Here is a 27,450-nt window from a genome sequence, read left to right as displayed (position 1 = left end):
AATGTCTACCCCCTCGATAATTTTGATGTTCATTTTAGCTGTTGAAGACATGCCAGGAATGAAAAAAACCCGAGTTGTTCCAAGACCCCTCCTGCGTGGCCCTGACATTGAACTAACTTGTCTAAAAATGGCTTGTGGACCCCCGTTGTTCTGTTTTTGCACAGGCAGATGACGAGGTACTAAATAAAACCCAATTAGGACCCCATGTTGTGCTCATTGACGTGACGCACAAACTCCACCATTTCATCGAAAAAAAATGAACGTTTTGCATTTGTAAAATGCATTTGCCGCAACCAGAATAGAATAGAATAGAATAGGGGGCAGCACGGCGGCGCAGTGGTTAGCGCGTGTGCGGCACAGTTCTAAGGTCTTGGGAACCCTCTGTGTGGGTTCAAATCCAGCTACCGGACTTCCTGTGCGGAGTTTGTATGTTCTCCCCGTGCTTGCGTGGGTTTCCTCCGGGCACTCCGGTTTCCTCCCACATTCTAAAGACATGCATTTCAGGTGGATTGGCCGGTCCAAATTGTCCCTAGGTGTGAATGAGCGAATGAGTTGTCTGTCCCTGTGTGCCCTGCGATTGGCTGGCAACCAGTTCAAGGTGTCCCTTGCCCACTGCCCGGAGATGGCTGGGATGGGCTCCAGCACCCCCGCGACCCTACTAAGGATAAGCGGTGCAGCTGATGAGATGAGATGAGATGAGATGAGATGAGAATAGAATAGAAGAGAGGAGAAGAGAAGAGAAGAGAAGAGAAGAGAAGAGAAGAGAAGAGAAGAGAAGAGAAGAGAAGAGGCGGGGCGAGGAGAGGCAAGGCAAGGAGAGGAGAGGAGAGGAGAGGAGAGGAGAGGAGAGGAGAGGAAAAGTTAAAAGATAAGAGAATAAATAAAAAGAAAGGGTAACAAACGAAGGGAGAAGAGAAGGGAAAAAAAGAAAAAAAAAGAGGATATAAGGAAATAAAAGAGAATAGAAGATAAAAAGTGGGTGGAAAGGCAAATTTTTTAAAAAGTAATGGAAATAACAAAACAAATGAAAAGAGAAGAAATAAAAGGCAAAGCTCAGAAAACAAAACAATAGAAAAAAAGGGAAACGTGTTACAGTACCCATTACAGTACTGAGAGATGTAATTACATTCCAGGTAGCTGTTCTTTTCTAAGCGTTAGTCCCAATAATGAGGTAAACCCTGCATAATAGTCAAAATATCCACCCGGCAACCTGTGCAATCTCCATTGCAGGTGTCCAATACAAAAAACAGAATCAACTTATCACTATGGAAAATGAAATCCCATTTCGCCGCATGCTGCCCACATGTTTCTGCACAGAGGAAGCAGAAAGTTGGAGGCCTGAGACAAAGCAGAAGTTTGGAGTTCGGATTGGGTTACATACAACAGCCCCTCCTACGTAACCCCCTCGTCCCCTTTTTCAACGACACCCAACATTGCACCCCCCGAGTGCACCGCAATCCTCTTAATGATGGAAAATGAACGCTCCATTGAGCGGACTTAAACATTGACGTTTCCTGACAATTCGCAGCAAGCCTCAGGACCACAGACAGATGACCTGACCCATCGGCTGATTTAGCTGCAATACGGCAAACATGTCAAGGCCGTTTTGTTTTGATTTCCACCATGAAGCCTGAGAAATGAGATCACAGATCGGGACAAAAATAACGCTGGCGCTAAAATTAGATATGTTCACGCAACATCAGACACACGAAAGACGATTGAGTTTTGCAATAAAAAGTTTAATCCTGAAGAAGGATCGTTTGTTTAATTCCGTGTGTGGAGATTGTCATTAAATTAAGAGGCTGGAGATGAACTGCTTCTCGAGAAGTTTTTAACTGGCAGAATATATTCTGGGGACAACCGCAATACAAGTCTTCAATCGGACAATCTTAGAAGTAGTCGTTCTATGACATTTTAGACATTTTTTAAGCGTTTCATAGGTCAACAGGAAACCGCAACTTCAGTTTTCTGCTTGCCATCTGTTTGCACATGTTTGTGTTATCAGCCAATTCTTAGTTTCAGTAAGGGTTTTTTGAGAAGTTGTATAGGTCAGCACGAAACCAAAACTTCAGTTTTCTGCTTGCACCTTGGTCTAGTGTTTTTTTGACATATTTCTCAAAAAGTTCCTGACATTACTTTAAACTTGTAGTTTATTGAAAAGATCCATTTATAATAAAAGCTGCTATAGTTCATGTATAATAGGTCTACAATACCCAAAACATTTCAAGAGCAAAAAATTGGAAGTAATGAAACACGTAAAATATTTCTTGGGCATGTTTTCACCTGTACAAGAAACATATTTACATTTTGTTTAGTTTGTTCCAAAGTTATCTTTCAAATTATGTTGTTTTTCCTCATGTTCTTTAAAAAAAAAGTATTTCAAGTAATTGATTTGAATTCACAATCCACTTCAAACAAAACACACACCAAAAAATACTTACATTTCGTTGAATAAAAGCCCATTTGGACAGATCATTTTTTTGTCTTTGTTTTAATATTTAATTATGTCACTGCATATATAAATAGTCATTAATGTGAGTTCCTCATTCATAACCTCTTTATTATTTCAGCCATTTTTATTTTCTTCTTTATTTAGTCATAACCTCACCATTTATGGATGTATTTGGTTGTAATTATTCAAATCCTCCATTATCTCAGAAGTGTTTTATTTAGTAGCCAGAAAATGGGATCCTCATATAAGTTCCTGTTAAAACCGGTTTGGACAAAATATCTTTGTTTTGGGGAATACCAATCAAAAGAAATCAACAATTTTTTTGAGCACTTGTTAATCATACAGCCTCGTTCTGTACCTAATCTCTGACCAGAATATTCTGTAGTAAAAACCTAAACTGAACTGCTCAGCTTCAGCATATGTTTTGGCCATCTCACAACCGGGATGTAAACGACATGCAGAGGAAGAAGCCATTTTTCTTCAATAAAAGCACAAATAATAAAACACATTGAGGCAACCAGTGCAGGAGCAGTTGGATAACATGTAAATATAGAATTTTGGAATGCCTGGATTTTTACAAAAAGGTCATCATACTAAAAAGTAGTAGTGTACTATAGCTGTTTGTACAATACCGCTAACAATATTTCTGATACTAGTTCAAATATTGTCTTGTAAGTTCCATGATTAAGCATGCCAAAATGTCACATGGAAACTGAGCTGCCAGGCCCCACAGAAATTAACTCTTCTGGCCCCAAGTAGTAGCTATTGTAAACAGAAGATAATTGATTACGGCCACAACTGTGCATTTAATTTTAGATGGGCCAAAACAGCACATTTATGGACAAAGGTGCCTTCTGTTGGTCCATACTTACAGTAACATGGGATCAGGGATAATGGTTCACGGCCACACAAGTGCAGTTCATTTTAGTAGAAAATACAGAAATGGCAAAAAGAAAGCCACCAGGCCTGACAAAAGTGTGCATTTCTACTCCCCACTCACAGAAATATTTAGTCAAGGATAATGGATTACGGCCACAGCTCGCATTTCTTCTTAGGTGGGCCAGGATAGCACACTTACAGACAAAAGTGCCTTCTGCCGGTCCATGCTTAGAGTTACATGTGACTGGGGATAATGGTTCATGGCCACACCACTGCAGTTCATTTTAGTTGGAAATGCAGCAATGGCAAAAACAGAGCCACCAGTGCTGACAAAAAAGTGTGGTATTCTGATCCCCTCTCACGGAAATATTCTATCAAAGATAATGGATTGCGGCCACAACAGCAGTTTACTTTATGTTGAACAGAACGTCCAAAAAGTCACCAGACTTTACAAAAATGCGCTCTGCTGCCCACTATTTGCAGCGGGGATAATGGATAGTAGAATATTATTCAACTCGCGATATACTGAGGCCGCAAAGTACAAAGCACGAAGTAGCAAGTGTTCACAACATTTTTTAAAGAGTTCTTTAATCTAAGATTGTGACATAAAACATATGACATTGTGTTTTTGATTTCTGAATTTTTCTTACTCGTTTTCCATTCTAAACGGGGAAAAAGGTACTTTGAGTTTCGTCGATTTGCGGTCATGAATAGAACTATATCAAAATTAGATGCGATTTAAAGAAGCACTTCTCACCACACATACACTGAACCAGGGGCGATTTTAGGTTCGGAGCACCCAGATCAGGGGAATGCCTATTACGGCCCGCGGCCCAAGTGCGGACCATAAGGCTTCTTCTTCCGGCCTGCCAAACAAAAATGGTCAAAATACAATGAAGATATATATCATATTAAATATAGTACCAGTAATAAAACATGATTGTTTGTGCTAATTTTGTCCCTATTGACCTTTTATGTGTCTGCAATAAAACTACAACAAAAATACTACAAAATTACTAAAAAGATGAATATAAAATTTTGCACTTAAAAAAATGGACTTAACATATTATTTCATCTTCATTCTGTTAAGAAAAATATACTATAGAAATAATACAAAAATACTACTTCAGTAATACTATGATACTAAAACACCACTACAGATATATTACAAAAAATACAGCTACAGTACTATAAAAAAATACTAAAGAAATACTACAAAGATACTAGAATGGAAACACGTCAAAATACTTTTACAGAAATTCTACAATACTGTACTACCAACACAGAGCAATATAAGACAAAAAACTGCTACATAATTATTACGACAGAAATACTACAAAAATACTTCTACAGAAATATTACGACACACATACTACAAAATTACAACTACAATAATCATACAAATATACTATGTATATTTGTCTATGAAAATACTACAAAAATACTACTGTGGAAATACTACATACTTATATTTCAAAATAAAAGTACAGTAACACTATAAAATATTACAAAAATAAATGACTGCAGAAATACTTCAACATACCACAAAAAAATACAACTAAAATAATACTACAAAATTCTACAATGGAAATACCACAAAAATACAACTGCAAAAATACTACCAAAAAATACTACTAAAATCAAACAACAGTGATACTAAAAATAATAATATAAAATCATGACTACAAAAATAATAAAACTTTATTAATACTGCAGATATATGACAAAAAATCGACGAATAAATCACTACAAAAATACTACTACAGAAATACTATAAATGAGCTGCTAGGAATTAAATAGACTCAAGCTTTTCAAGGCAGTGGAGTATTTCTGAAGCTGCGTTGTTCACGATTTTTGTTTGGTTTTATGTTTCTTTTTTTTTCAATTTAGCGTTTTTCATCCTATTTAAGCTTATCTTGTACTTTTTTAGGTAAAAGAGAATTTTGAAAATTCTCTGATATTCAGGGGGTGCTTAGGTTGAATTTAGGGGTGCTTGAGCACCCCCAAAAACGGTCTGGTTACGCCCATGCATCGAACTAAGCTTTTCGGGACAGTCTCCGCCTCGGTCCGACCCCCTTCTTCCGAACTACCGACTCCTCCCAGAATCAGTACTGAAGAAAAGCATCTCCAAGCGCTTGACTCTGCCAGTCTAGCACACACCCAAGCTGACAATGACGCCGCCAGTGGCTTTGGCCGCGGCTTGGGCCCTGCTGGCCCTGGCGACGACGTCACGTTCCGGGGCATCCGGGGGCCCGTACGACGCGGGACCCCTGCCGGACGACTCGGAGGAGCGGCCGTACAAGCGCAGCCAGTGCAAAGCCATCCCGGCCTCGCTGCAGTTGTGCCGGGACATGGAGTACAGCGACATGCGGCTGCCCAACCTGCTGGGCCACGAGAGCATGAGCGAGGCGGTTCAGCAGGCGTCCTCGTGGATCCCTCTGGTGCACAAGCGTTGTCACCCCGACACCCGAAAGTTCCTGTGCTCGCTCTTCGCCCCCGTCTGCCTGCCGGACCTGGACGAGGCCGTGCAGCCGTGCCGCTCGCTGTGCCAGGGCGTGGAGCGAGGATGCGCGCCCGTCATGGCCGCTTTCGGCTTCCCCTGGCCCCCCATGCTGGACTGCCGGGCCTTCCCAGCGGACGACGGAGACCACCTCTGCATCCCGCCCTCCGACCTCCGCAACGCCGTGCCGGACGCCGTCGGGGAAGGTGAGAGTGAGAAACAGAGGCACTGAAACGTTAGGAATGTTATTTTTATTAGTGGTTATTTTACGAGGAATATCGTTCTCACATAGATAAAATGAAAATAGCATTATCTTTATTGTCATCGATTATCAAAGAGATAACTGAGATAAGAAGGATGTTAGTATAAATAGACAAAATTCTGAATGGTAACATAATTGCTATGTAGTTTGTTTTTCAACAAAAATAGCAAAGCCAAAATTAACACAACGCATATTGTACGATTGAGAACAAAACAAGCCTACTTAAAATTTCGGAACAGAATCGAGCTTTTTATCCCATTTGTTATAGTTTAAAACAAACCAACCCCCAAAAAATTCCAGTGATTTAGGATTTGTAATCAGTATCATCACACTCTTCTCTGAAGAGCAGGACACTTTACACAGACCACAATGGCGACCAGATGATGAAGGTGTTGTATCTGAGTCAGGAAGCATATTCTGCCACTGGTATTCATAGAAAAAGGTCTGTTTTGTGTGGGGGAGGCAAACTCCAATCTAGAAAAACAGCCTGCAGAGGGATGGGCACCAACAGGCTGTATTTGCCCAAGACACACCACAGGAAATGGGGACCCGATGACCCAGGCGGTTAAAGAACCTTGATCTTGGAGTTGTGAGGATAGTGCAATGAAAAATTCACAAATCAGAACAAAAATATAAATTTTAAAAATATGTATGTATATTTTACTCAAAACTAAGGTTAGAATAACTCAGATCTCCAATAATTTTACCATTTTCAGTTACACTTACAATAACTATAATCTCAAAATAATTTTAATGGAAAAAAAATATTGTAAAATATGAATTTGTTCTGTGAAATGTTGTCTTTTTCACGCTTACTCTTAAGACAAATAATTAGATTTTTCTGTTATGACTCACAAATAGCCTATTCTATGAGATATTGCGTGGTTTTTGTTTGTTTGTTTTGTTTTTCGTTTCTAGTTTCGGGTTTACTGTTTACTGTTTCCTGTTTCTTGTTTTGTGTTTTTTTTTTCTCATTTTTGTTTCCTGTTTCTTGTTTCTTGTTTGTTTTTGTTATCTGTTTCTTGTTTTTTCTGTCTTCTTGTTTCTTGTTTGTCTGCGTGTTTGTGTTTCTTTTGCTTGATTTGCCTGTTTTTTGTGTTGAATGTTGATCACCACTGTTCCTTCTGGCAAAGTTAAGTGAGACTCTAAAATATCATACTCATATTCCTGTTAAAATGTACTTGTTTTTGCTGGTGGGCGCTATAGCTCACAATTCGTCTTCAGGGAAATTATTTATTATTCGACATGAGCTACGGGAAGTTTTCACCCATGTTGAATACTGTGCATGTTACGCACAAGTAACTGGATTTTGTGAAGATTTTGTTTTCACTTCATAAAGAAATTTAATCTGTGATTGTCTTTTCCTCCCAAAAAATGGAGTAGATAAGTTTAAGTGTTGAAGTCATTCAGTGGCATCTATCATCACTGATTTATTTTAATTGTGCCTGAACCAGTCAAGAAATAAGTCATAAATCATGCAAAAAATTAAAGTTTTACCATCACAACCACTATTACTACTCTCACATGCAGAAGAGTAATTGCAGGTGTTTTTGTGGTTTTGGTGCATGTATATGTCATGTTCTCTTCTTTAACACAGCCAAGTTGGTGCAAATGACTCAAGAGCACCTCTGTTGGTTACACGAAAGAGTGCACAAGATTTTCATTTTACTTGAGAAATTTTGTGTGTGTTTCAGTGCCTCGAGTATGTGACGCCTGCAAGGAAACAGATGAAAATGACAACGAAATCGTGGACAACTTGTGCAAAAACGATTTTGGTAAGCGTTGAGTATCCTTTGACTTCCATTTTTTTGTGTTAGCAAAAAAAATTTACACGTTTCCCAAAGAATAAATAGCACCCCATTCGTTTCTACAAATATTTACAGTAAATGTCTTTCCTATTTCAGTACTCTTTGTCATTTATACACTAAAGCGTGACTGTACGCATTTGACTTGTTACATTTTGGAAAATACAGAAAGTGTTTGTTCAGAAAGAGTCATTGCACATTATAAAATATCCATGGGAAGCTGACACGGTTTTCAAAAAATCTGGTTCAGTAAGAAAAGCTATTCATTGGGCTTTTGGGACAATGCCCCCTGTCTCATTTTGCCTGGATAGTCCCGGTTCTGCAGTGGGAAGCACTAAACAGAGCTCCGATTGCACAGCCACTCAAGTAAAAAATTAAATATATATTACCATTCAAAGGTTTGCGGTCACCCATAGAATTTTGTGTTTTCCATTAAAAGGTATCTGATGAGTTATCAGTTAAGTTGTCCAATGTTATTGTTCTTTTGACCATAATAATCGTTTGGTTTTGTTGACCAGTCTCAGATGCGCTTTTTTTGCCGCTCTGCCTTGAAAGCCAGCATCTCGGAGTCGCTTCTTCACCCGAGATTTTGACACTGGTGTTTTGCGGGTAGTATTTAACAAAGCTGCTAGTTGAGGCCCTGTAAGGTGTCTATTTATCAAACTAGACACCCCTATGTACTTGTCCTCTTGCTTCGTTGCGGCCTACAATTCTCTTTCTACTCCATTTAGAGCCTGTTTGTGCTGTTCTCTGATGGGAGTAGTACACACCGTTGTAGGAGATCTTCAGTCTCTTGTCATTTCTTGCATTTAATAGCCTTCATTTCTTAGAGAACACTCTGTTGGGTATCACACATATGTTCTTTTTTACTGGCCATTCTGAAAGTTTAATCACACCCACAAATATGATGCTCCAGATAACTGACCAGCTCAAAGGAAAGTTTTTTTTTTTTTACCTCATTTACCCAGTTAAACTGTTTTCAGCTGTGCTAACATCATTGCACAAGGGTCTTCTAATCATCCATTGGACCTCTAACACAATTAGCGAACATAATGTACTATTAGAACACTGAAATGCTGGTTGCTGGAAATTGACTTCTTGTCACGGTTGCCATGGCGCCCAATTGGCCCCGCCCGTGTGGCGCCAGCTCTGGCTCGTTGTCAGTTTGGCTTCCTTTCTATTTAAACCCAGTCCTGTCACACTTGGTCAGCCCGTCAACAAATGTCTGCCCCGCAAGACGTGGGTTTCGACTTGGTCCTGTTTCTGTTGGTATATCCTGTCCGGTATTGATCCCGTTTATTTTGTCCTGTTTAATTTTGGTTTCCAGTTTTGTCCTGTTTTTTATTTTCTCCAGTTTTCGTTCCCGTCTAGTTTCTCCTGTTAATTTCAAATACTCGATTCATTATTTATCCTGTCTGTCCCGTCCTGTCCGGTATCGACCCCATCTGTCCGATATCAACTCGGGCAATTGGAATCTATCACATCGCTCTCTGGCTTCCTATCTTTTCACGCCAGACCGCTGCCTAACGTGCATGACTCCCCATTTCCCATAAAATAAAAGGCTTGTGTGAGAACGTCACGCGTTTGGGTCCTGCTCCTGTTCTGGTTCATGACACTTCTATACTCCTATGTAGATTTGCATTTGCATTCAAAAGCAGTCATTTGCCACATCAATGTCTGGGGTGAATTACTGATTAGTTTCATGTTATCTTCGCTAATAAAAACAGTATTTTTTTCCTTGAAAATATGGACATTTCTAAGCAACCCTTCACTCCCAAAACTCAAACGTTCTTATGGAAACTCATTAAAATAGCAGCTTAGTCCTTTTGGATTGTAACCGTGCTTATTTTTCACCACCTAGCTCTAAAAATCAAAGTAAAGGAGATCTCGTACACGGACGGCGACATGAAGATCGTGCCGGAGAACAAAAGCAAGACCATCTACAAACTGCACGGCGTGAGCGAGCGCGACTTGCGCAAGACGGCGTTGTGGCTCAAAGACGGCCTTCAATGCGTTTGCGACGAGATGGACGACATCAACGCCGCTTACCTGGTCCTGGGACGAAAGACGGACGACGGGCGGATGGTGCTCACTTCGCTTAAACGCTGGCAGAAAGGCCGCGGCGACTTCAAGAGAATTTCGCGCAGCATACGCAAGCTGCAGTGCTAGAAACGTAAAAAAGGAAAAAATAAATGGTCGGATAATTGAATTAATTTGGCAACATCTTGAAAATGTCCAGGTATTTTTACACTAGGAGAAGAAAATTACATAAAAATACTTATCCCTGAATACCGTATTTATCCAAGTGCGTGTACACGTTTATAATGCGCACCCCTAATTTTCGGAATAAATAATCTTTCAAAGTTTTAGGTTTCTTGTGGGTCAAAAGATGTGGTAGCATTCTGTTAAGGATATGTCAGAGTGTGTAGTTTCCTTATTTCGACATTGTGGTTCAGCCTTCGGGCATATTTATTCCTCAACAGCAGGGTTGGGTAGGGTTACTTTAACTGGATTACTTTCAATTACTTTTGGATTACTCCAATACCAAATATGCTAATAAAAGACTAAATAAACAAAATATGAATAAAATGACTAAATTTTGTGCAGGCTTGGGGAGTAACGGAACACATGAAACGGCAAAAATGATGTTGGCAAGCTGTTTGGATTGATTTTCATTTTGTTTCTGTTGCATTTTATGTTAGTTTTGCCGGAGATCAAAGAGATCAAAGCCAGGAGAGAAAGCTTACCACGTGTTGTGAGTCATCATTTTATTCATACTTAGTTTCTTTTGTCTTTTATTAGCATATTTGGTATTGGGGTCATCCAAAAGTAATTGAAAGTAATCAAGTTAAAGTAACCCTACCCAACCCTGCTCAACAGCAACAAGAACACGGCTCACGGAAATCTCCAATAGCGTGCGTGCGTAATTACGTCACACAATGGAAAACTTCTTACCGTAATACTACAAGTAAGAGCGTTATTAAATTGACAAATCTTAACACGTTCAATATTTCGCGAACGCAGTCAGGGATATCGTCGACTAGCAAATCATTTTGAAAATACTATAATATTCTTCCGTATACAATAATAAAAGTGCCAAATTTTGAGGTTTTTTTTTTTAGGTTTTAAAAAATGTTGCGCGTTAAACTCGAATAAATATGGCAGGTCGTTTTCGTGCAGAAGTTCATTAAATACACCAAGAGTGTTAGGTGAAATTTTGTTAGCGTAAAATAATTTTTCGTCATACAAAAACTTTGTCTCAAATATCAAAAACACATTATGCATTTATAAATGTTTTACAAGCATTCTCGTCATGATTTAGGTTAGTAGTTTCAAAAGAACAGAGAAACATCAGACTTTTTTTAACGCTACCTGAAAAAAATAATTTGCATTTCTATACATTTTTTTTTCTCTCAGACATAGGAATTTTCAATTATAATTTTAAAACACCACTAATTTCTTTCAAACGATGGAACACATTTGCAATTAAATACTGTTGTTTTTGTTTTTAGGTCAACAATGTTTCAGACTGCAGCCTAAAATTCATATTTTCAAGAGACATCGCCATTTTTTACTATAGTGATTAAATTGAGGTAGGATAACAATAATACACCCTTTTTATTTCACTTTAAATGACAAATGTTAACCTTTTTTAAGGTTAAATTGTAGAATTGAAGACTGTTTTTTGAGATTGGATCCATTTCGCACGTTTCATGGTTAACTCATGGTCGAATTTGTTCAGAATACGTCTCCAAATTGAGCACATTGGTTGAATTTTGAGCTGAAATTTTTAAGGAAGAATCTATGGAGGTAGATTTGTGTTTTTATTATTCAGTTAAAATAAAGTTGTTTCAATCAAATAACATATGTTCAAACAAAACAAACCTTCACGTCAATCGTAAAAAAAACTGTTTCAATCAATAAAAAAAGTATTTTAAGTAAACAAATATTTGATACTCGAAAAATTAGATTTAACCACTTTCTTTTTTTTTTAAATGTTTTCTTTTATTGAAGTCATATTTTCTGTGTTTGGATCACGTTTTCGGTAGGACATTTGTGTCTTTATTAATTCAATCCAAACAAAAGTTGTTTTAACCCCCCAAAAAAATTTGAACTCAAAAATACAATACAAAAATAAAAACAAGTGTTTATTTAATTGAACTTATTTTGGAACGAAATTAAAAATGTTTTGAAGTCGTTTTTTTTTTCGGTAGACTCATTTTGACACAAATATCCTGCAGTGGGCGGGTGCTTCTCCATTGGTCAGACATGTTTGAGTGACAAGTCTATGCACCAACGACGTCTTTTTATTTTTGATTGACGTGAAGGTTTTTTTGTTTGAAAATATTTAGTTTGATTGAATAATAAAGACACAAATCTCCCTCCATAAAAATCGAGCTGACATTTTAATTTCAAAGTGGATCATTTGACACAAATACCTTGCAATTCTGAAACTAATTCCACCAAATTCCCTATTTTTCTCAATAGCACTGTTTTTTTATTGTTGAAGTTTCTTTTCATGACTTCCTTCAAAGGTAATTTTTGATATGTGTGCAAATATTCGAAGCAGATTTCCTTTGAAATGGAAAACTATTTGTACGAATTTCTAGACGGTCAGAATCAATTTGAGTCACGTTTAGTAAAGTCATGTTTATTTGTATTGCCCTTAATCACAAGGAGTCCACAGATTATTGTAAGATACTTTTTGTGTTTTTCTTCTCTCTCTTTTTTCTCCCTATCTTTGCCTATTGCTGTCCCTTTTCCGTTCCGTCTTTCCTTTTCTATATTTTTCTCTCTTTCTCTTTTTTTCTCTACTTGTCATGATTACCGATGTGAATCTCCTGTGCCCGCTCCTTTGGCGCCAACTCCCTTGGACTCTGATTGGCTGTTCCTATTTATACCCACTCCTATCTGTCCCCATTTGTCAGTCCGTCTGCGAACCTCAGTTAAAACTAGGCAAGCCTTTTCGACCCTGACTCCCACCTGTTTTTGCTCCTGTCTGTCCCCCGGCTTCAACCCGTTTTTCGATACTGACCACGTCTACTCTCCCGTCCCGGCTTTCGACCTCTTTTGTCCCCGACCACTTCTACTCTACTCTCCTTTCCTGGCTTATGACTCGCTTACGACCACGACCACATTTTTGCACGCCTGTCCCGGCTACTGACCCGTTTTTCCGTTCCCGACACCGCCATCGCTCGCCACAGAAGATCCACTTTCGCGTTCAGAGCGACCTACTTCCCGCCTATAGCAAGCCCCGGATCGTGGGCGCAACCCTTTCTCGTTCTACCAATAAAACTTGTGAGAAACGCAACGCAAGTGGGTCCTGTCTACGTTCCGGTCCTGACACTACTTCTCACAGTCTTTTTTCTCTTTTCTCTTTTTCCTACTCTTTATCTCTCTTTTGCTCTCTCTCTTTTTCTATTTCTTTGACGTTTTGTATCACCGAACACTCAAAATACGTTGATAAAATGCAAGTGAGTTCTCGTTGCTTTTGTTATCTTCACGATTTCTCGAGCCAAAAATGAGAGATAGCTGGCTATGTTCTCCATTTTTTATATAGTATACTAAGTTTTTACATTTAAATAGTACATATAAAGATTTTTTCATTTTCATTTCGGACTTAAACAAAAACATGTTTGTCTCGTAGATATGTAGCATTTTGGTTTGTTTTCAATTATAAATGTTGATTTTGCTAATAATCATCTTGTCATGTGTATGTGCAATATTTGTCTTTAAAGTTTGGATTTTGTGAATATCTCAACTTGATTTTTTTGATTTATGTGTTTTTTTTGGGGGGGTGATTGAAATGCCAATAAACAAAATGATCGGTAAACAGATAAATGAAATTATTTTTGTGTTTTACATTTGATGAATCAAACTAAATAAACACATTAATAATATTAATATTTTATGTATTAGGATTTTCAACCAAAATAATGTAATCAATTACTTGTATTTAAATATCTGTGTTTAATTTTCAGCACACACTAATGGTAAAATAATGTTGTGTTTTTAGCATTCTAATTTAGCTGCATGACACAATACAGTGAAAGTGACATCTAGTGGTCAAGTAATAGACACAGGACCTTTTAAATAGATTTACATAACATGAGCCTCTTCTGGGGGGCTGGCAATTGTCGGCCATCTTTCTGCCATGGGTACCCCAAAAAAACAAAATAAATGGCCCAAAAAAAGAAAGGAAAATTGTGATTTGGTCTCTTTTAGTCTCTGTAGTTACTTTGAGTTTTGTAGTTTGTATTCTTATGTTTTAGCACTCTAACTTGGTCGCACAACACAATAAAGTGACGTCTATTGGTCACTTAATACACACTGTACCTTTAAAAAAACTACATAACATGAGCTTCTTCATGGGAAGGTGACAAACTTGTCGGCCATCTTGCTGCTATGGGTACCCGAAAAAACAAAAACCTGGTTAAAAAATGAGAAGAAAAATGTGTCTTGGTTACTTTGAGTCTCTGTAGTTACTTTGAGTTTATGCAGTTTGCATTCTTGTGTTTTAGCACTCTAATTTGTCTGCACGACACAATACAGTGTCATCTAGTGGTCACGGTAGTTCAAACAGTACCTTTGAAATTTTTTTTTACATAAAATTAGCCTTTACAGGGGGAGCTGACATATTTGTCAGCCATCATGCAGCTATGGGTACCAGAAAAAACAAAATCCCGGCCCAAAAAAATGAGAAGAAAAATGTGATTTGGGCACTAGTTTGCATTCTTGTGTTTTTAGCACTCTAATTTGGCTGCACCACACAATACAGTGAAATCTTGTGATCAAGTAACACACACTGTACCTTTAAAATGGGGTATCCATTGACGATCTACTTAATGTTATATTGTCTTTGAGTATCAACAGCCGATATCAGTTTCCTCTGGCTGCCTTCATGATGAATTTCTAGAAAGTTATGTCATTGAGTGTTAATTCAAAGACTCAAACACAAAATGTGACAACATAAACAGGGACTTTATTGTTTGTTTAATGGGTTTCATTCTTCAATATAGTGGCGTATATAAGTCCAATTTCAACAGCTTTACATTCATTCATATCTTTCCTGGCGTGTACAGTCTTTAAATAAGATATTTTTCATCTATTCTGTTTGGTACCAAGCATATTCAAATGGGAAGGTCGGGGGGATTATCACAGTGCCTGTGTTGCACTTACAGGACTGGCTTTGGGTTTGCTGTTGAAAGTTTGCGCGAGAAAAAAACACACCAACGCTATAATTTAGTCGATAAATACAGTCCAATATATATATATATATATATATATTTATATGTAAAATAAGATGTCATTCTGTGCTCAAAGCTAAGCTGTGCTGCAATCGTCGGTAAAGAAGATGGTAGTGCTTTTTTATGAAACAGTGTTTTCCTCTTTGTCATCAGTCTTTTATTACTCAACGTTTTTTGTGCGAATATGTCTGTGTCTGCAGTTTGTCAGTTATGGGGATGGTTGCCATGTTTATAAACCACACACAAGAAACAACAAAATGACACAACAGCGAACAAGTTCCTTTCCTTAGTGTTTGTACGTGTGAGTGTGTGTGTGTTTGTCGATTGAATATTTAAACATGAAGGAGGATAAAAGGAATGAAAGGAGCGACGGGAGCAAATGTTTAGAAGTTAAGCGTCTCGGACATCATTTTCCACCAGTCCATCAGCTCTTCTCTCTCCTCTTCCTTGCGTTCCATCAGAGATTCAAGCTCAAAGTCAACCTGTTGGAGAAAAAAACAAAATCATGGTAAACAGAATTTAATGGCATTCCAAACACTTGATTTTAAATGTCCGAGGCATACGCGAGCTAGGTGGCTGCTTAGGGCCCTGCAACCACTAGGGGGCCCCCAAGAGTGGTTAACTATTTTGGTGCAAACATCTTTGCGTGTCTACTCAAAAATACTTCTACAGAAATACAACAAAAATACTACACAATAATTACAAAACTAAATACCAAATATAGTGCTCGATAACAGGGACTTCATATATTATATTGCTTTTATTCTGAACATGCTACTACAGAATTATTTAGACCAAAAACACTACAAAAGGTCAATTACATTAATATTACACAAATACTTAAAAAAAGACAAAAATAGTATTGTGGAAATACCAAATTTTAAACAAATAAATACTCCTAAACTACTGCTTTGTAAATACATAAGTTATACGTCTACTGAAATACTAAAAGAATACCTTTGCATAATACTATAATATAAAAAACTACTAGAGAAATATTACCACAAAAATACTACTACAAGAGGATTGCAACAAAAATACTGCAAATTACACCTATAGCAATACTACAAAAATTCTCCTATGGAAATATAAAAATACACGACAAAAATAAAACTGCAGTCACATTCTAATTTGGAAATACTACAAAATACAACAGATATAATACAAAAATACTTAAAACATACTACTGCAGTAATACTAGAAAAATACAATAATTATAAGACTCCTGTAATACAAAAATACTACAAAAATACTACGGATGTACAACAAAAAAACTACTTTCTAAATTCAACAAAAGTACTACAGAAATACTAAAACAAAATACTACTGTACTATGGAAATATGACGTAAAAATTACTTCAGAAATACTACAAAAATAGTGCAAAAATAAAACTACAGTAACACTACAAAAAAACTACAGAAATACCACAGAAATACAACAAACATTCTTATATGGAAATACAACAGAAATAGTACAAAAATACTAAAAAAAATAATACCACAGTATTACTACAAAATACTATAATCATAAAACTACTGTAATAATTGAAAAACTACAAAAATACTACAGATATACAACAACAAATCTACTTTCGAAATACAATAAAAGTACTACAGAAATACTAATAAAAAATACTGCTATGGAAATACCACATAGAAATTACTTCAGAAACACTCAACAATAGTACAAAAATAAAACTACAATATCACTACAAAAAAACTTCAATAAAAATCCAACTTCAGAAATACTGAAAAAAAAACTTAAAATAACCAAAGTAATTCCTTCAAAAGTACACAAAAAATGAATTGCTTAAAACAGGGATTTAATATACTTTTTGCTCTAACTGTGGTCATTTTAAAACCAATTTGATGAAACTAATCTATTTCAAAAGACGTATAACATAGATGCAGCCCCTGACTCCACATAGTTGCCCACCCCTGGAGTAAAACATGGAATGAGATCTAGTAGGTATAGAAATGATCAAGTAATAGGGGGCCCCAAATCTAATTTTGCTCGAGCCCCATAAAGGCTTGGGCCGGTCCTGACCCCTAGGGTCGTCGGGCCACCACTTCCTGTTGTGCGTACAGGCTGGCGGCGCCTATCCCTCTCGAGCTGTTTTTTTATTTTTTTGATAGGGGTTTGCTCCACCACATGAGTTTCCGGTAGCAGGAGAGGCCTCCTGATCTGACTCAGATACAGCACCTTCATCGTCTGGCTTCCGTTGTTTTTGGGTGTGATGCCTCATGAAGTGCTTCAGAGATAAGCCGGACCTCAGCATTGACATGCAGCGGCGTGTAAAATTACTAACCCTAATGTACATGCAGTTTATTTCATTATTATTATATTGTGCAAATGTTTTCCGTATGATATCAATATTTAGGTTTTCAAACAGCGCTAGTTTATATATATACTGTACTTAATTTAGTACAATAAATTAGGCCTTTTGGGGAGGTAAAATATTTCATTTAAATTTTCATTTGACATATATATATATATATATATATATATATATATATATATATATATATATATATATATATATATATATATATATATATATATATATATATATATATATATATATATATATATATATATATATATATATATATATATATAGGCAGCACGGCGGCGCAGTGGTTAGCGCTTGTGCAGCACAGTTCATGTCATGGGAACCTGTCGTGGGTTCAAATCCAGCTCCAGACTTTCTGTGCGGAGTTTGTATGTTCTCCCCTTGCTTGCGTGGGTTTCCTCCGGGCGCTCCGGTTTCCTCCCACATTCCAAAGACATGCATTTCAGGTGAATTGGCCGGTCCAAATTGTCCCTAGGTGTGAATGAGCGAATGAGTTGTCTGTCCCTGTGTGCCCTGCGATTGGCTGGCAACCAGTTCAGGGTGTCCCCTGCCCACTGCCCGATGATTGCTGGGATGGGCTCCGGCCCCCCCGCGACCCTACTGAGGAAAAGCGGTGCAGACAATGGATGGATGTATGATTAGTAAAAAAGAAAGTGTACGGCTAATGAGATGAGATATATATATATATATATATATATATATATATATATATATATAATTTGTACATATCTGACTGGCTTCATATTAAACCATACATTGATTTCTTTATCATTTCTAATAAAATCATGTCATGTGACTGCGTTGACTGTGAATCTTATTTGAAAATATTAAATAATGATGATAAGATGTGAACTGTTATAAGTATTGTGTTTATTTTTATTGATATTATCACTGGTGCCGCAGTGACATTATGCGCATTATGACGTTGAGGGATGGGTACTGCGAAGATTAGTGTATAAAATATGTGATTATTGTAACTATTATAATTCTTGATATCTGACCTATGTAATAAGTATATCCATGAGATTTTGTTGTATTGGACACAAGAGGAGCTATCTACAGTATAAAATGTATTTAATAGGGAAGATAAAGGGGTAGGAAAAATGAGCATCTGCTTCTGACTACCCCTTTTCGAACATGTTGTGTGACATTATTTCGTTGTTGACTCATTGTTTTTGTCCTTTTTTTATTTTTATGTTCGAAATAAAGTTTTCATTCATTCATTCATCTATTTTTACATGTAAAGCAATACTATGTATTCATAATTTCCTGAAGACACAATTTTAACAAGTGTTAAGTCCATCAATAGGACTAGACCAAGATAAGCGTTGGCTTTTGCCGTCACCCCCTTTTTTTCTTTCTGTTATCTAAATTGTTTCATGTAGTTTTTTATTTTGAATTCATTGTAATACATTTTGAAATATGTAATACAGTACTACAAATGTAGTTGTTTTCAGAAGTTACCTTTAAATAAGATTTTTCCAAGACTGGTGCGTCCTCTGCGGGTTGACAATATTAATGATTCAAAGTTCAGTACAAGTGGCATCAACATGGAGTACAACTTGTAATTTACATGTACTCCATGTACAAGTAAAGTTCAAGTGCTGGTTTTGGCATGGACGAATAAGAATATTGGGAAATCACTTGATCCCAAGAGCCAAGAAGAGATCTGCAGGTTCGAGAGCCTTCTCCAAACGGGCACCAGTGCTGTGGAATCCTCTGCCCTCTGAGAATTTTACTGCAACCTTGGTAGAACTGTTTAAATTCAGGCTTTAAACACACTTCTACTCTATAGCTTATGAATGAAAAATATTTCAGGTTGACAATGTCTTTGTATTATATGTTAATGCAACATCTGTTTGACTCAGTCATCCTGGAAGTGGGAATACCTCATGCGTGGTCCCTTCTCAAGATTCCTTGACTTGACTTGAAAAAATTAGCTATTGTTCTACCGATGTCAAGACCAAACCTAAGCCCTTGTACTACAATACTGTATGCAGAAAACAATAGATGCAGTAAAGTTAGATGCAATTCAAGGTTTCAAGCTGTGGATTGATTTAAATGCATTAGTTATTGAACCTAAATGAAAAACACCCATCCCTCCATTATCTACTCCGCTTATCCTCAGTAGGGTGGCGGGGATGCTAGAGCCCATTCCAGCCATCTTCGGGCAGTAGGCAGGGGACATCCTGAACTGGTTGCCAGCTAGTTGCAGTATATGAAAAACATTTACCATATTTTCAAGACCATAAGGCGCACATAAGTCTACGATTTTCTTCTAAATGTAGGGCCCGCCCTATCGGGCAGTGTAGACCATCTTAGTGGCCTTAAAGTTGGGCGCCCACCCCCGAGGCTGAGAGGTCAAAGGTTCTCGAGTCTTGGCTACGTCAAGACTTACATCATTTTTGGGTGAAATCCGATGTTTTTGTGAGATCGTTTACATTTCTGACTAAAGGCGACTTCTACGCAATCTTCTGTGACTGTTAGGCCTTCTCCCTTGTTAGGCACAAGTTTTCCACAAGAAGAAGAGGACACTTGACGTCACCCGCAATGCATTGTATGCGGAAATACTCATGGATGCTAACGCCTTAGCGTATCTAGAAAATTTATCGTCATCATCTTTGTGCTTGGTAAATGCATTTTCAAGATGAGGATGTTGCCACTTTGGCATGTTCCATACCCTGGTGGCGGGGCTGTGCGGAACGGCGACCTTCTTGATGACAGTCAGATAGCCTGGAGCTGAGGCTGCCACCTTGTAGTTGCCAGGAGTCAGCAGGCGCCAGTAGTCGCCATCTTTAGCTAGGGGGAAAAAGCGCAAATGGTCTTGTCAAACTAACGCTGCAGAAGTGAGAAATCCCAAACGTGACCATTAGATAAAGCCATGCACTCAGCATTTTAAAAGCACTGTCTGTTAAGCAGAACGCATCTCATTGGGGGTAATCAAATTTGATTCCCAGTAGTCACAGGCCGCATTTTCCCAACTTAGTCATTCCCGAACAATCAAGAGTAAGCAAAGGAATCGAGGGTTATTAAAAACTGTTATTTTACTTGAGTATTTTGTCCACAAATATGCATTTATTTTTAACATGGGTATTTTTCAAAGGAGTTTGGTGTTTCTTGATCATGTAATTGTTTTTGTCTTATGCATCTCTATAGTAATACATTTTGCATCATCATAATGGTGATATTAAGTTACTTAAATTGTAATCCCTTGTTTACCATGCTTAATGGGGACCAGAGGCCCCCGAGATATGCAAAAATCCACAAAGTAGACCCCCTTCCATTTTTAATATGATTTCTGCTGGCCCCCACTCGCAGCAATAAGGGAATAAGGAATCACGAATACTGTTCGTTTTAAAAAGAGAAAGAAAAAATGGCCCCTTGCATGACATCAATATTTTCTCTCGGTCTGTGCTCTCAGCAATAGTCGACTGGTGATAATTGATTGTGGCCAAAAGCGTGCATTTCATCTCAGGCGGGTGAGAATGTTACAGCTCCCATCGAAAGGGCCTTCTCCTGGTCCCCGCTCACAGCAATATGTGATCAAGGATAATGGATACTCGCCATATGGGTGCTGTTAATTTTAGGAGGAATAAGGAGAAAGAAAGAGCCACCACACATGACACAAATGTTCAATCTTGGTCCCCACTCAGCAATACTCGACCGGGGATAATGGATCGTGGCCAGAACTATTTCATTTCATTTTAGGCAGGGAAAAAACAACACGCCTCCAGACAAAAGTATGCTCTATACAAGATGTTATCAATATTCTCAGTTTTCTAGCAGCACTTACATTTTTACGTATTTATTTTCAATAGTTAATACAATGAATTAAGCATTTTTGGCCATTAAATACTCAATTTTAATTCTTCACATTTTTAAAATAAACGAAAACTGTCATAATTTTTTTGATTGAATCTCTTTTGTTGTTCCTCTTTTTTGGGAATAAGAATCTTGATTAAAGAGTCATTTATTGAGAAAATTATGTATAAGCATCATACTTTGACAGTAATACACGATCAGGGATAATGGCCGCTCGAGTGCAATTCACTGTCTGGTTGAGAGAACGGCATGAAAGAGCCACCAGGCCCCCGCTCACAGCAATATGCGATTGGGGATAATGGATCGCGGAATATTTTGCAAACCAAGGCTGCAAAGTAAGATGGGCCAAGTAGCTAGGTTACAGTAAAATATTTTGCATGATAGATTGTGATAAGAATTTCAGTAGTGTTCAGTAGTGTTTCTATGTTTTTTGTTTTTTCAAAATAAAATAATATCCTTATGTCAACACCTTGGTAATTTTCTTCTACCCAATAACGTCATGTTAAATTATGTTTTGGTCTTTTTAAATACTTATGCCGGAAATTGAAATGTATATTTTAGAATTGATAAAGACAATTTTCATATTTTGAATTTCTTTTCGAAGTAGCATTTAAGAGCACGTTTTTAACTTGAAAGTGCCGCTTAGATAACTCTAAAGGAACACGCACACCAAACCTGCTGTTACTGCAAGTGTCCAGTAGATGGCCCTAACGCACCATAAACAACCATGGAACGATTGACATTCTACAGTATACATAAATGACCATTGCTTTATTCCTTTTTTTCAATTTTCGTAGTTTTCATAGATAAAGCGAGTTTCCTAATTTGCTATAAGCTAGTGTGGTAAACCACGGATGATTTCTCGCATTTGGGAGGAATGTTGCTTGCGTATGTTTGCATACCTGTCAACCTGTATAGTTTTGCTGTACAAAGTACGTTTAATATGCATTTTAAGACGTGTACGACGTACAAGAAAATCTGTACGGAAAAACGCAAATTTGTCAATGATGGGTACCATCCGGTATACACCGACTAACACGAAACGGCAAATCAATCAAGTCAAACGAGTTCCCCGCAGAAGCCTCTATCTCGGTATCGTTTTTTCGTTGCAAACGAAGCGAGCGGTTTGATGTAGTGAAAGGAAGTCCGTTTCTTTTTAGAGAACCGGCTTTTTCGGCTCAACTTATGAAAAACTAAACAGCTCACTTGCTTTAATGCATTATATTACAAATTATTATGTTGTATAAAGAAGTTAAGAAAATGAAAAATGACAGGTTTGTGGTTATCCCTTTAATCAGTATATTACCAACAATAATTGAATGCAGAAAATGAATTCATAATTTGAATGAGAAAATGTATTATTCTACTTAATTATATTTGCATGTATTTTTTTCCTTCTACAGTGAACGTCCAAGCTACTTAATCTTTGAACTTTTTTTATAATAAACCTCATTCATGTCGAGCAACTCAGGATCTCACAACAAAATGTTAATTAACAATAAATATGATATAACGAAACACATGTACAATATAACATGCTAAACTACATAAATAAACACGTTTGAAAAAAAAATGGTGTAAGATTATTTTGTATTTTGTAAGAGAAAATACGACAGTTTGTAAGGGCCTGGAGCAAAAGTATGCATAAATGAGCATTGCTTTATTCCTTTTTTTCAATTTTCGTAGTTTTCATAGATAAAGTGAGTTTCCTAATTTTCTATAAGCTAGTGTAGTAAGCCACGAAAATGTTCTAGCATTTGGGATCAATGTTGCTTGCGTATGTTTACGAGGCTACCTGTGGTGATGTCATGCTCGATTCCCTCCACAGAGATTGTAGCGTTGCTAATAGTGTTTCCCTGCAAGTCCCGCACGAAGCCCTTGACGCCGCGATGAACCTGAATGCAACAAGCACACTACCTGCTCAAAAAATCGCTTTTTAAAATTCAAATCCCAAGCGAGTCTGTTGATGTCCACCCACCTGCTCCATGTAGCTGACCAGCGAATTACGGTTCTGGTCCCAGTAGCTCTTGAGCAAGTCTTCGGCTGGGAATTTGTCGCAGCTCAGCTCCAGCGTCACCTCGAAGCAGTTGCTGCTCAGGTAGTTGAAGTCTTGCATTCCTGAAAACAAAGCCATGTTCGCTAGTTTGTGTATTGAGAATCAGCTTAATGCTAACCAGGGAAGATATCGGACTGTTTATTCCAAAAAGTGATTAAGGTCATTCAACACTGTTCAGAAGAGTCCCTTCTCATGAATGAAGATCACATTACACATCAAACTGATCCACTGATTAACACCAGTGTAGGACACGTTACTTAAAAAAAGTAACTATGATTACTCACTACTTCATACCTGTCAACCTGTACGTTTTTGCCGTACAAAATACGTTTATTATGCATTTTAAGACGTGTACGACGTACAAGAAAATCTGTACGGAAAAATGCAAATTTGTCAATGATGGGTATACACCGACTATCACGAAACAGCAAATGAATCAAGTCTAACGAGTTCGCCGCGGTAGTCTCTATCTTGGTATAATTTTTGTCGTGGCAAATAAAGGGAGCGGTTTGATGCTACTTTGCGCATGCGTCTGCCGCCTGGGTATTTCCCATCATGCATCATTCTGAAAAAAAAAAAATGGTGTAAGATTATTTTGTATTTTGTACGGTGAAATACGACAGTTTGTACGGGCATGGAGGTTGACAGGTATGCTACTTCTTCCAAAAAGTAACTGAGTTAGTAATTGAATTACTCGGTAGTGAAACTAACTAATTACCAGGGAGAGCAACTACTCCTGTTATTTTGAAAATAAGTTGTTGTATGTCAAAGAATTAGAAAAATGTATGAGCAAATACGAAACACTGCGTTTACGTGAAGAGATGGTAATTTCAGTGATTTTTATGGAAACGGCTTTTTCGGCTCGGCTCCCTAAAAAGAGCAGTCTCTTTAGCGTCCCGAACGGCTCTTCAGGTTATTTTTGTTGCTTCAATGCCTGCATTACCAATTATTATGTAACGTTATCCACAGAATGACTTAAAAAGACGGAGAAAATACACAAAACAAAAAGAAGAGAAAAAAGAAAAGAAAGAAAGGGAGAAATACAATAACAGAAGGGAAAAAAAGAAGAAAAAATAAATAAACTTTACATTTTGATGCAAACACATTAACACTGGAAACCACAGGAAAGCTTATCAACATATTAAATGTCTTTTTTTAAAAAAAAAGATAAAATACAAGATCATTTTAACCTTTTTATGCTCAACAAATCCAAAGTCAACTACACAGAATCCCCCAAAAGTGCATATTGACCAATCACAAGAGAAAACAGGCATCTCGCGGGGAGCCAGCTATTGATTGGTGGGTAGCCGGCTCCCTTCGATCACTTCCATAGAAAACTTTAGTTTGCGAACGACGTGAGTAGGATGCTGTCAAAAATCAGCCCTAATTTGCCTTTTCTTTCGGTGCATTCTTTAATACTATATTTGTAATCGCCATCTAACTATACGGTAGTCGCTATTTTGAATGGTGACATGATCCAAAAAGACGGGTCGTGAATAACTCTGAGGGGAGTGAAAAATCGCCGTAGGTTTGCGAGGGCAAGCCGCCGTTGACGTTTTGCCGTCAAAGTAACTCACCACTTTTGCCCATTATTAACATAATTTGTTAGATTACCTCGTTACTGAAAAAATAACGCCGTTATGTAATGGCATTATTTATAACAGCGTTATTCCCAAAACTGGTTAACACTGACAACTATATACAATTAAATTAGGGGGAGGTTTTGTGTATTTCATTATAGTTACAGTGGGTAAAGCAATTTCAAGCACTTTTTAAAGACTTTCAAAGTCAATTTTTCATTTTTTCCAGTACCGTTAAAAGAGGAAATCCAGTGCAAGTCAAAAGGAAAGAGGGCCTAAACTTTAGTTTCAAACCCTAACTCCATCCCCAACCTTATTTCAGTACCCTAAAATAGGTTTAAAATCCTAATTTGCAGCCCAACCCCTAGCTCTTAACCCTAAACCTACACCTAACCCTAGGTGTAACCCTCCCCGAAACCCTTTTTAAAACTGTCAACCTAGCTCTTAATGTATTTTGGAACCCTACATTAATTTGAGAAACTAATATGGAGTTTAAACTCTAGTAGCCATAAACCTAGCCCCAACCATATTTCAGACCCTAAATCCAGTATAAAACCCTAATAAAGCGCTAAAACCCTAGGTTTTAGAGCCTAGTCATTTTCTGAACCATAAAATAAGTTTAAACCCCTTATTTGAACACCTAAACTAACAAGCATGGTAACAATTTGAAGCAATCACTTTTCAAACCTTGAAAACATAACATTGAAATTCAAGCATTTTCAAGGATTTCAAGAACTCTTACGAACCCTGTAATAGACTCACCTGATCATGGGGTTTTTTTTTAAGAAAAAACTGCAAATGTCCATGCTAGGGCTCATAGCTTACACATACGCTACAATTAAGCTAGGCTGATCTCAAACAGGTGGTAAATGCGGCCAAACCGACAACTTGCCAGTTCGACCCGCTCCCAGGTTCACTTATTAAAAGTCTTTTTGGCGTCCTTGGACCTTCAATTCTAAATATTATAAACATATCACTCTCCTCAGGTGTAGTTCCAACAGCTTTTAAGTCCGCCGTTATTAAACCCACACTGAAACGACCCAACCTTGATCCAGAAATATTAAGTAATTACAGACCTGTGTCAAACCTACCTTTCCTCTCTAAAGTACTCGAAAAAGTAGTGGCACAGCAGCTGAATGCTTTCATATCCGAGAATAACCTTTTTGAATCCATGCAATCAGGATTCAGGGCTAACCACTCTACTGAGACAGTTCTGATCAAGGTAACAAATGATCTCCTAATGTCAATGGATTCTGGCGCTTCATCACTTTTGCTGCTGCTGGATCTTAGTGCTGCTTTTGACACAGTGCACCACAATATCCTACTAGAACGGTTGGAAAAATGGATTGGTCTCTCAGGAACCGTCCTCTCGTGGTTCAGATCCTACCTCTCAGATAGGACGCACTGTGTTAAATATGGTGAAATGACATCTGAGCCCTTTAATGTTACCTACGGTGTTCCGCAGGGTTCAGTGCTTGGCCCCCTTCTTTTCAACATTTACATGCTTCCATTAGGTGACATTATTCGCAAGTACAATATCAGCTTCCATTGCTACGCAGACGACACTCAACTCTATCTTCCGTTGGAGGAATCTTCCACACTAAACTGTGGAAATTTGGAGGCCTGCCTCACTGAGATAAAAGAGTGGATGTCACTCAATTTCTTGCGTCTTAACTCTGAAAAGACCGAAATGTTAGTCATTGGTCCATCTAAATGCCGTGACTTATTCTCAAAAACTGCTGTGAACATTGACAAATGTCACATCACACAGAGTGACTCAGTTAAAAATTTAGGTGTCATATTTGACCCTGATCTAACCTTTGAGATGCATGTAAAGAAAATTACTAGAACCGCTTTCTTCCATCTTCGTAACATTGCCAAAATCCGTTCAATACTGTCTCAGTCTGATGCGGAAACTATAATACATGCATTTGTTACCTCCCGTCTCGATTACTGTAATGCACTACTCTCCGGTCTCCCGAAGTCCAGAATCAAGTCTCTTCAGCTAGTACAAAATGCCGCAGCGAGGCTTTTAACTAGGACAAAAAAGTACGATCACATAACACCGATTTTGGCTAACTTGCACTGGCTCCCAGTTAGCCAAAGATGTGACTTCAAAGTTCTCTTAGTATTGTACAAAATCATACATGGACTTGCTCCCTCTTATCTTTCAGATCTGATCTGCCCCTATGTCCCGGTCCGAAGCCTACGATCTGAGAGTGCCGGTCTTCTGGTGATCCCGAGAGCAAAGAAGTGTTCTGCTGGTTCGAGAGCGTTCTCCATTCGGGCACCGGTGCTGTGGAATGCTCTTCCCCCTGAGATCCGATCTGCAACCTCAGTGGAAATGTTTAAATCTAAACTTAAAACTCACTTCTACTCCATTGCTTATGAATAATAACCTACTCTTCTTGTCGACTGAAAAATAGTCTGTGTAACATAGTATACTAATCTGTGAAGCCCTTAGAGACTTATTGTGATTAAGGGCTATACAAA

General features: G+C 37.8%; 2 protein-coding genes across 2 annotated transcripts in view; one reads left to right on the top strand and one right to left on the bottom strand.

Annotated features, from left to right (window-relative positions):
* Positions 1–5,478: 5,478 nt before the first annotated feature.
* sfrp2 (secreted frizzled-related protein 2) lies at positions 5,479–11,616 on the top strand. The gene is made up of 3 exons (XM_088343120.1): positions 5,479–6,037; positions 7,788–7,868; positions 9,760–11,616. Exons 1-3 carry the CDS (start codon positions 5,503–5,505, stop codon positions 10,065–10,067), a joined length of 924 nt encoding a protein of 307 aa, XP_088199246.1. The 5' UTR covers positions 5,479–5,502; the 3' UTR covers positions 10,068–11,616.
* A 3,244-nt stretch (positions 11,617–14,860) lies between these two features.
* The window catches only part of cpe (carboxypeptidase E), a 30,737-nt gene continuing 18,147 nt past the window's right edge, over positions 14,861–27,450 (bottom strand). The window contains exons 6-9 of the mRNA XM_088342065.1: positions 23,300–23,439; positions 23,117–23,216; positions 20,180–20,298; positions 14,861–15,627 (exon numbers count right to left, since the gene is read on the bottom strand). Coding sequence (XP_088198191.1) covers positions 15,529–15,627; positions 20,180–20,298; positions 23,117–23,216; positions 23,300–23,439 — 458 coding nt within the window. The 3' untranslated portion in view covers positions 14,861–15,528. The remainder of the gene's footprint in view (positions 15,628–20,179; positions 20,299–23,116; positions 23,217–23,299; positions 23,440–27,450) is intronic.

This window comes from Urocampus carinirostris, chromosome 8 (genome assembly GCF_059441175.1).
Source record: "Urocampus carinirostris isolate Australia breed hairy pipefish chromosome 8, RoL_Ucar_1.0, whole genome shotgun sequence".
In the NCBI taxonomy this organism is placed as follows: domain Eukaryota; kingdom Metazoa; phylum Chordata; class Actinopteri; order Syngnathiformes; family Syngnathidae; genus Urocampus; species Urocampus carinirostris.
Note: the sequence above shows the minus strand (reverse complement) of the source record. Positions and strands in the feature narration are given on the sequence as shown.

Coding starts and splice junctions, on each gene's coding strand:
- sfrp2 (XM_088343120.1), top strand. CDS start 5,503: ATGACGCCGCCAGTGGCTTTGGCCGCGGCTTGGGCCCTGCTGGCCCTG. Junction 6,038..7,787: donor GCCGGACGCCGTCGGGGAAG/GTGAGAGTGAGA, acceptor TGTGTGTTTCAG/TGCCTCGAGTATGTGACGCC. Junction 7,869..9,759: donor CTTGTGCAAAAACGATTTTG/GTAAGCGTTGAG, acceptor TTCACCACCTAG/CTCTAAAAATCAAAGTAAAG.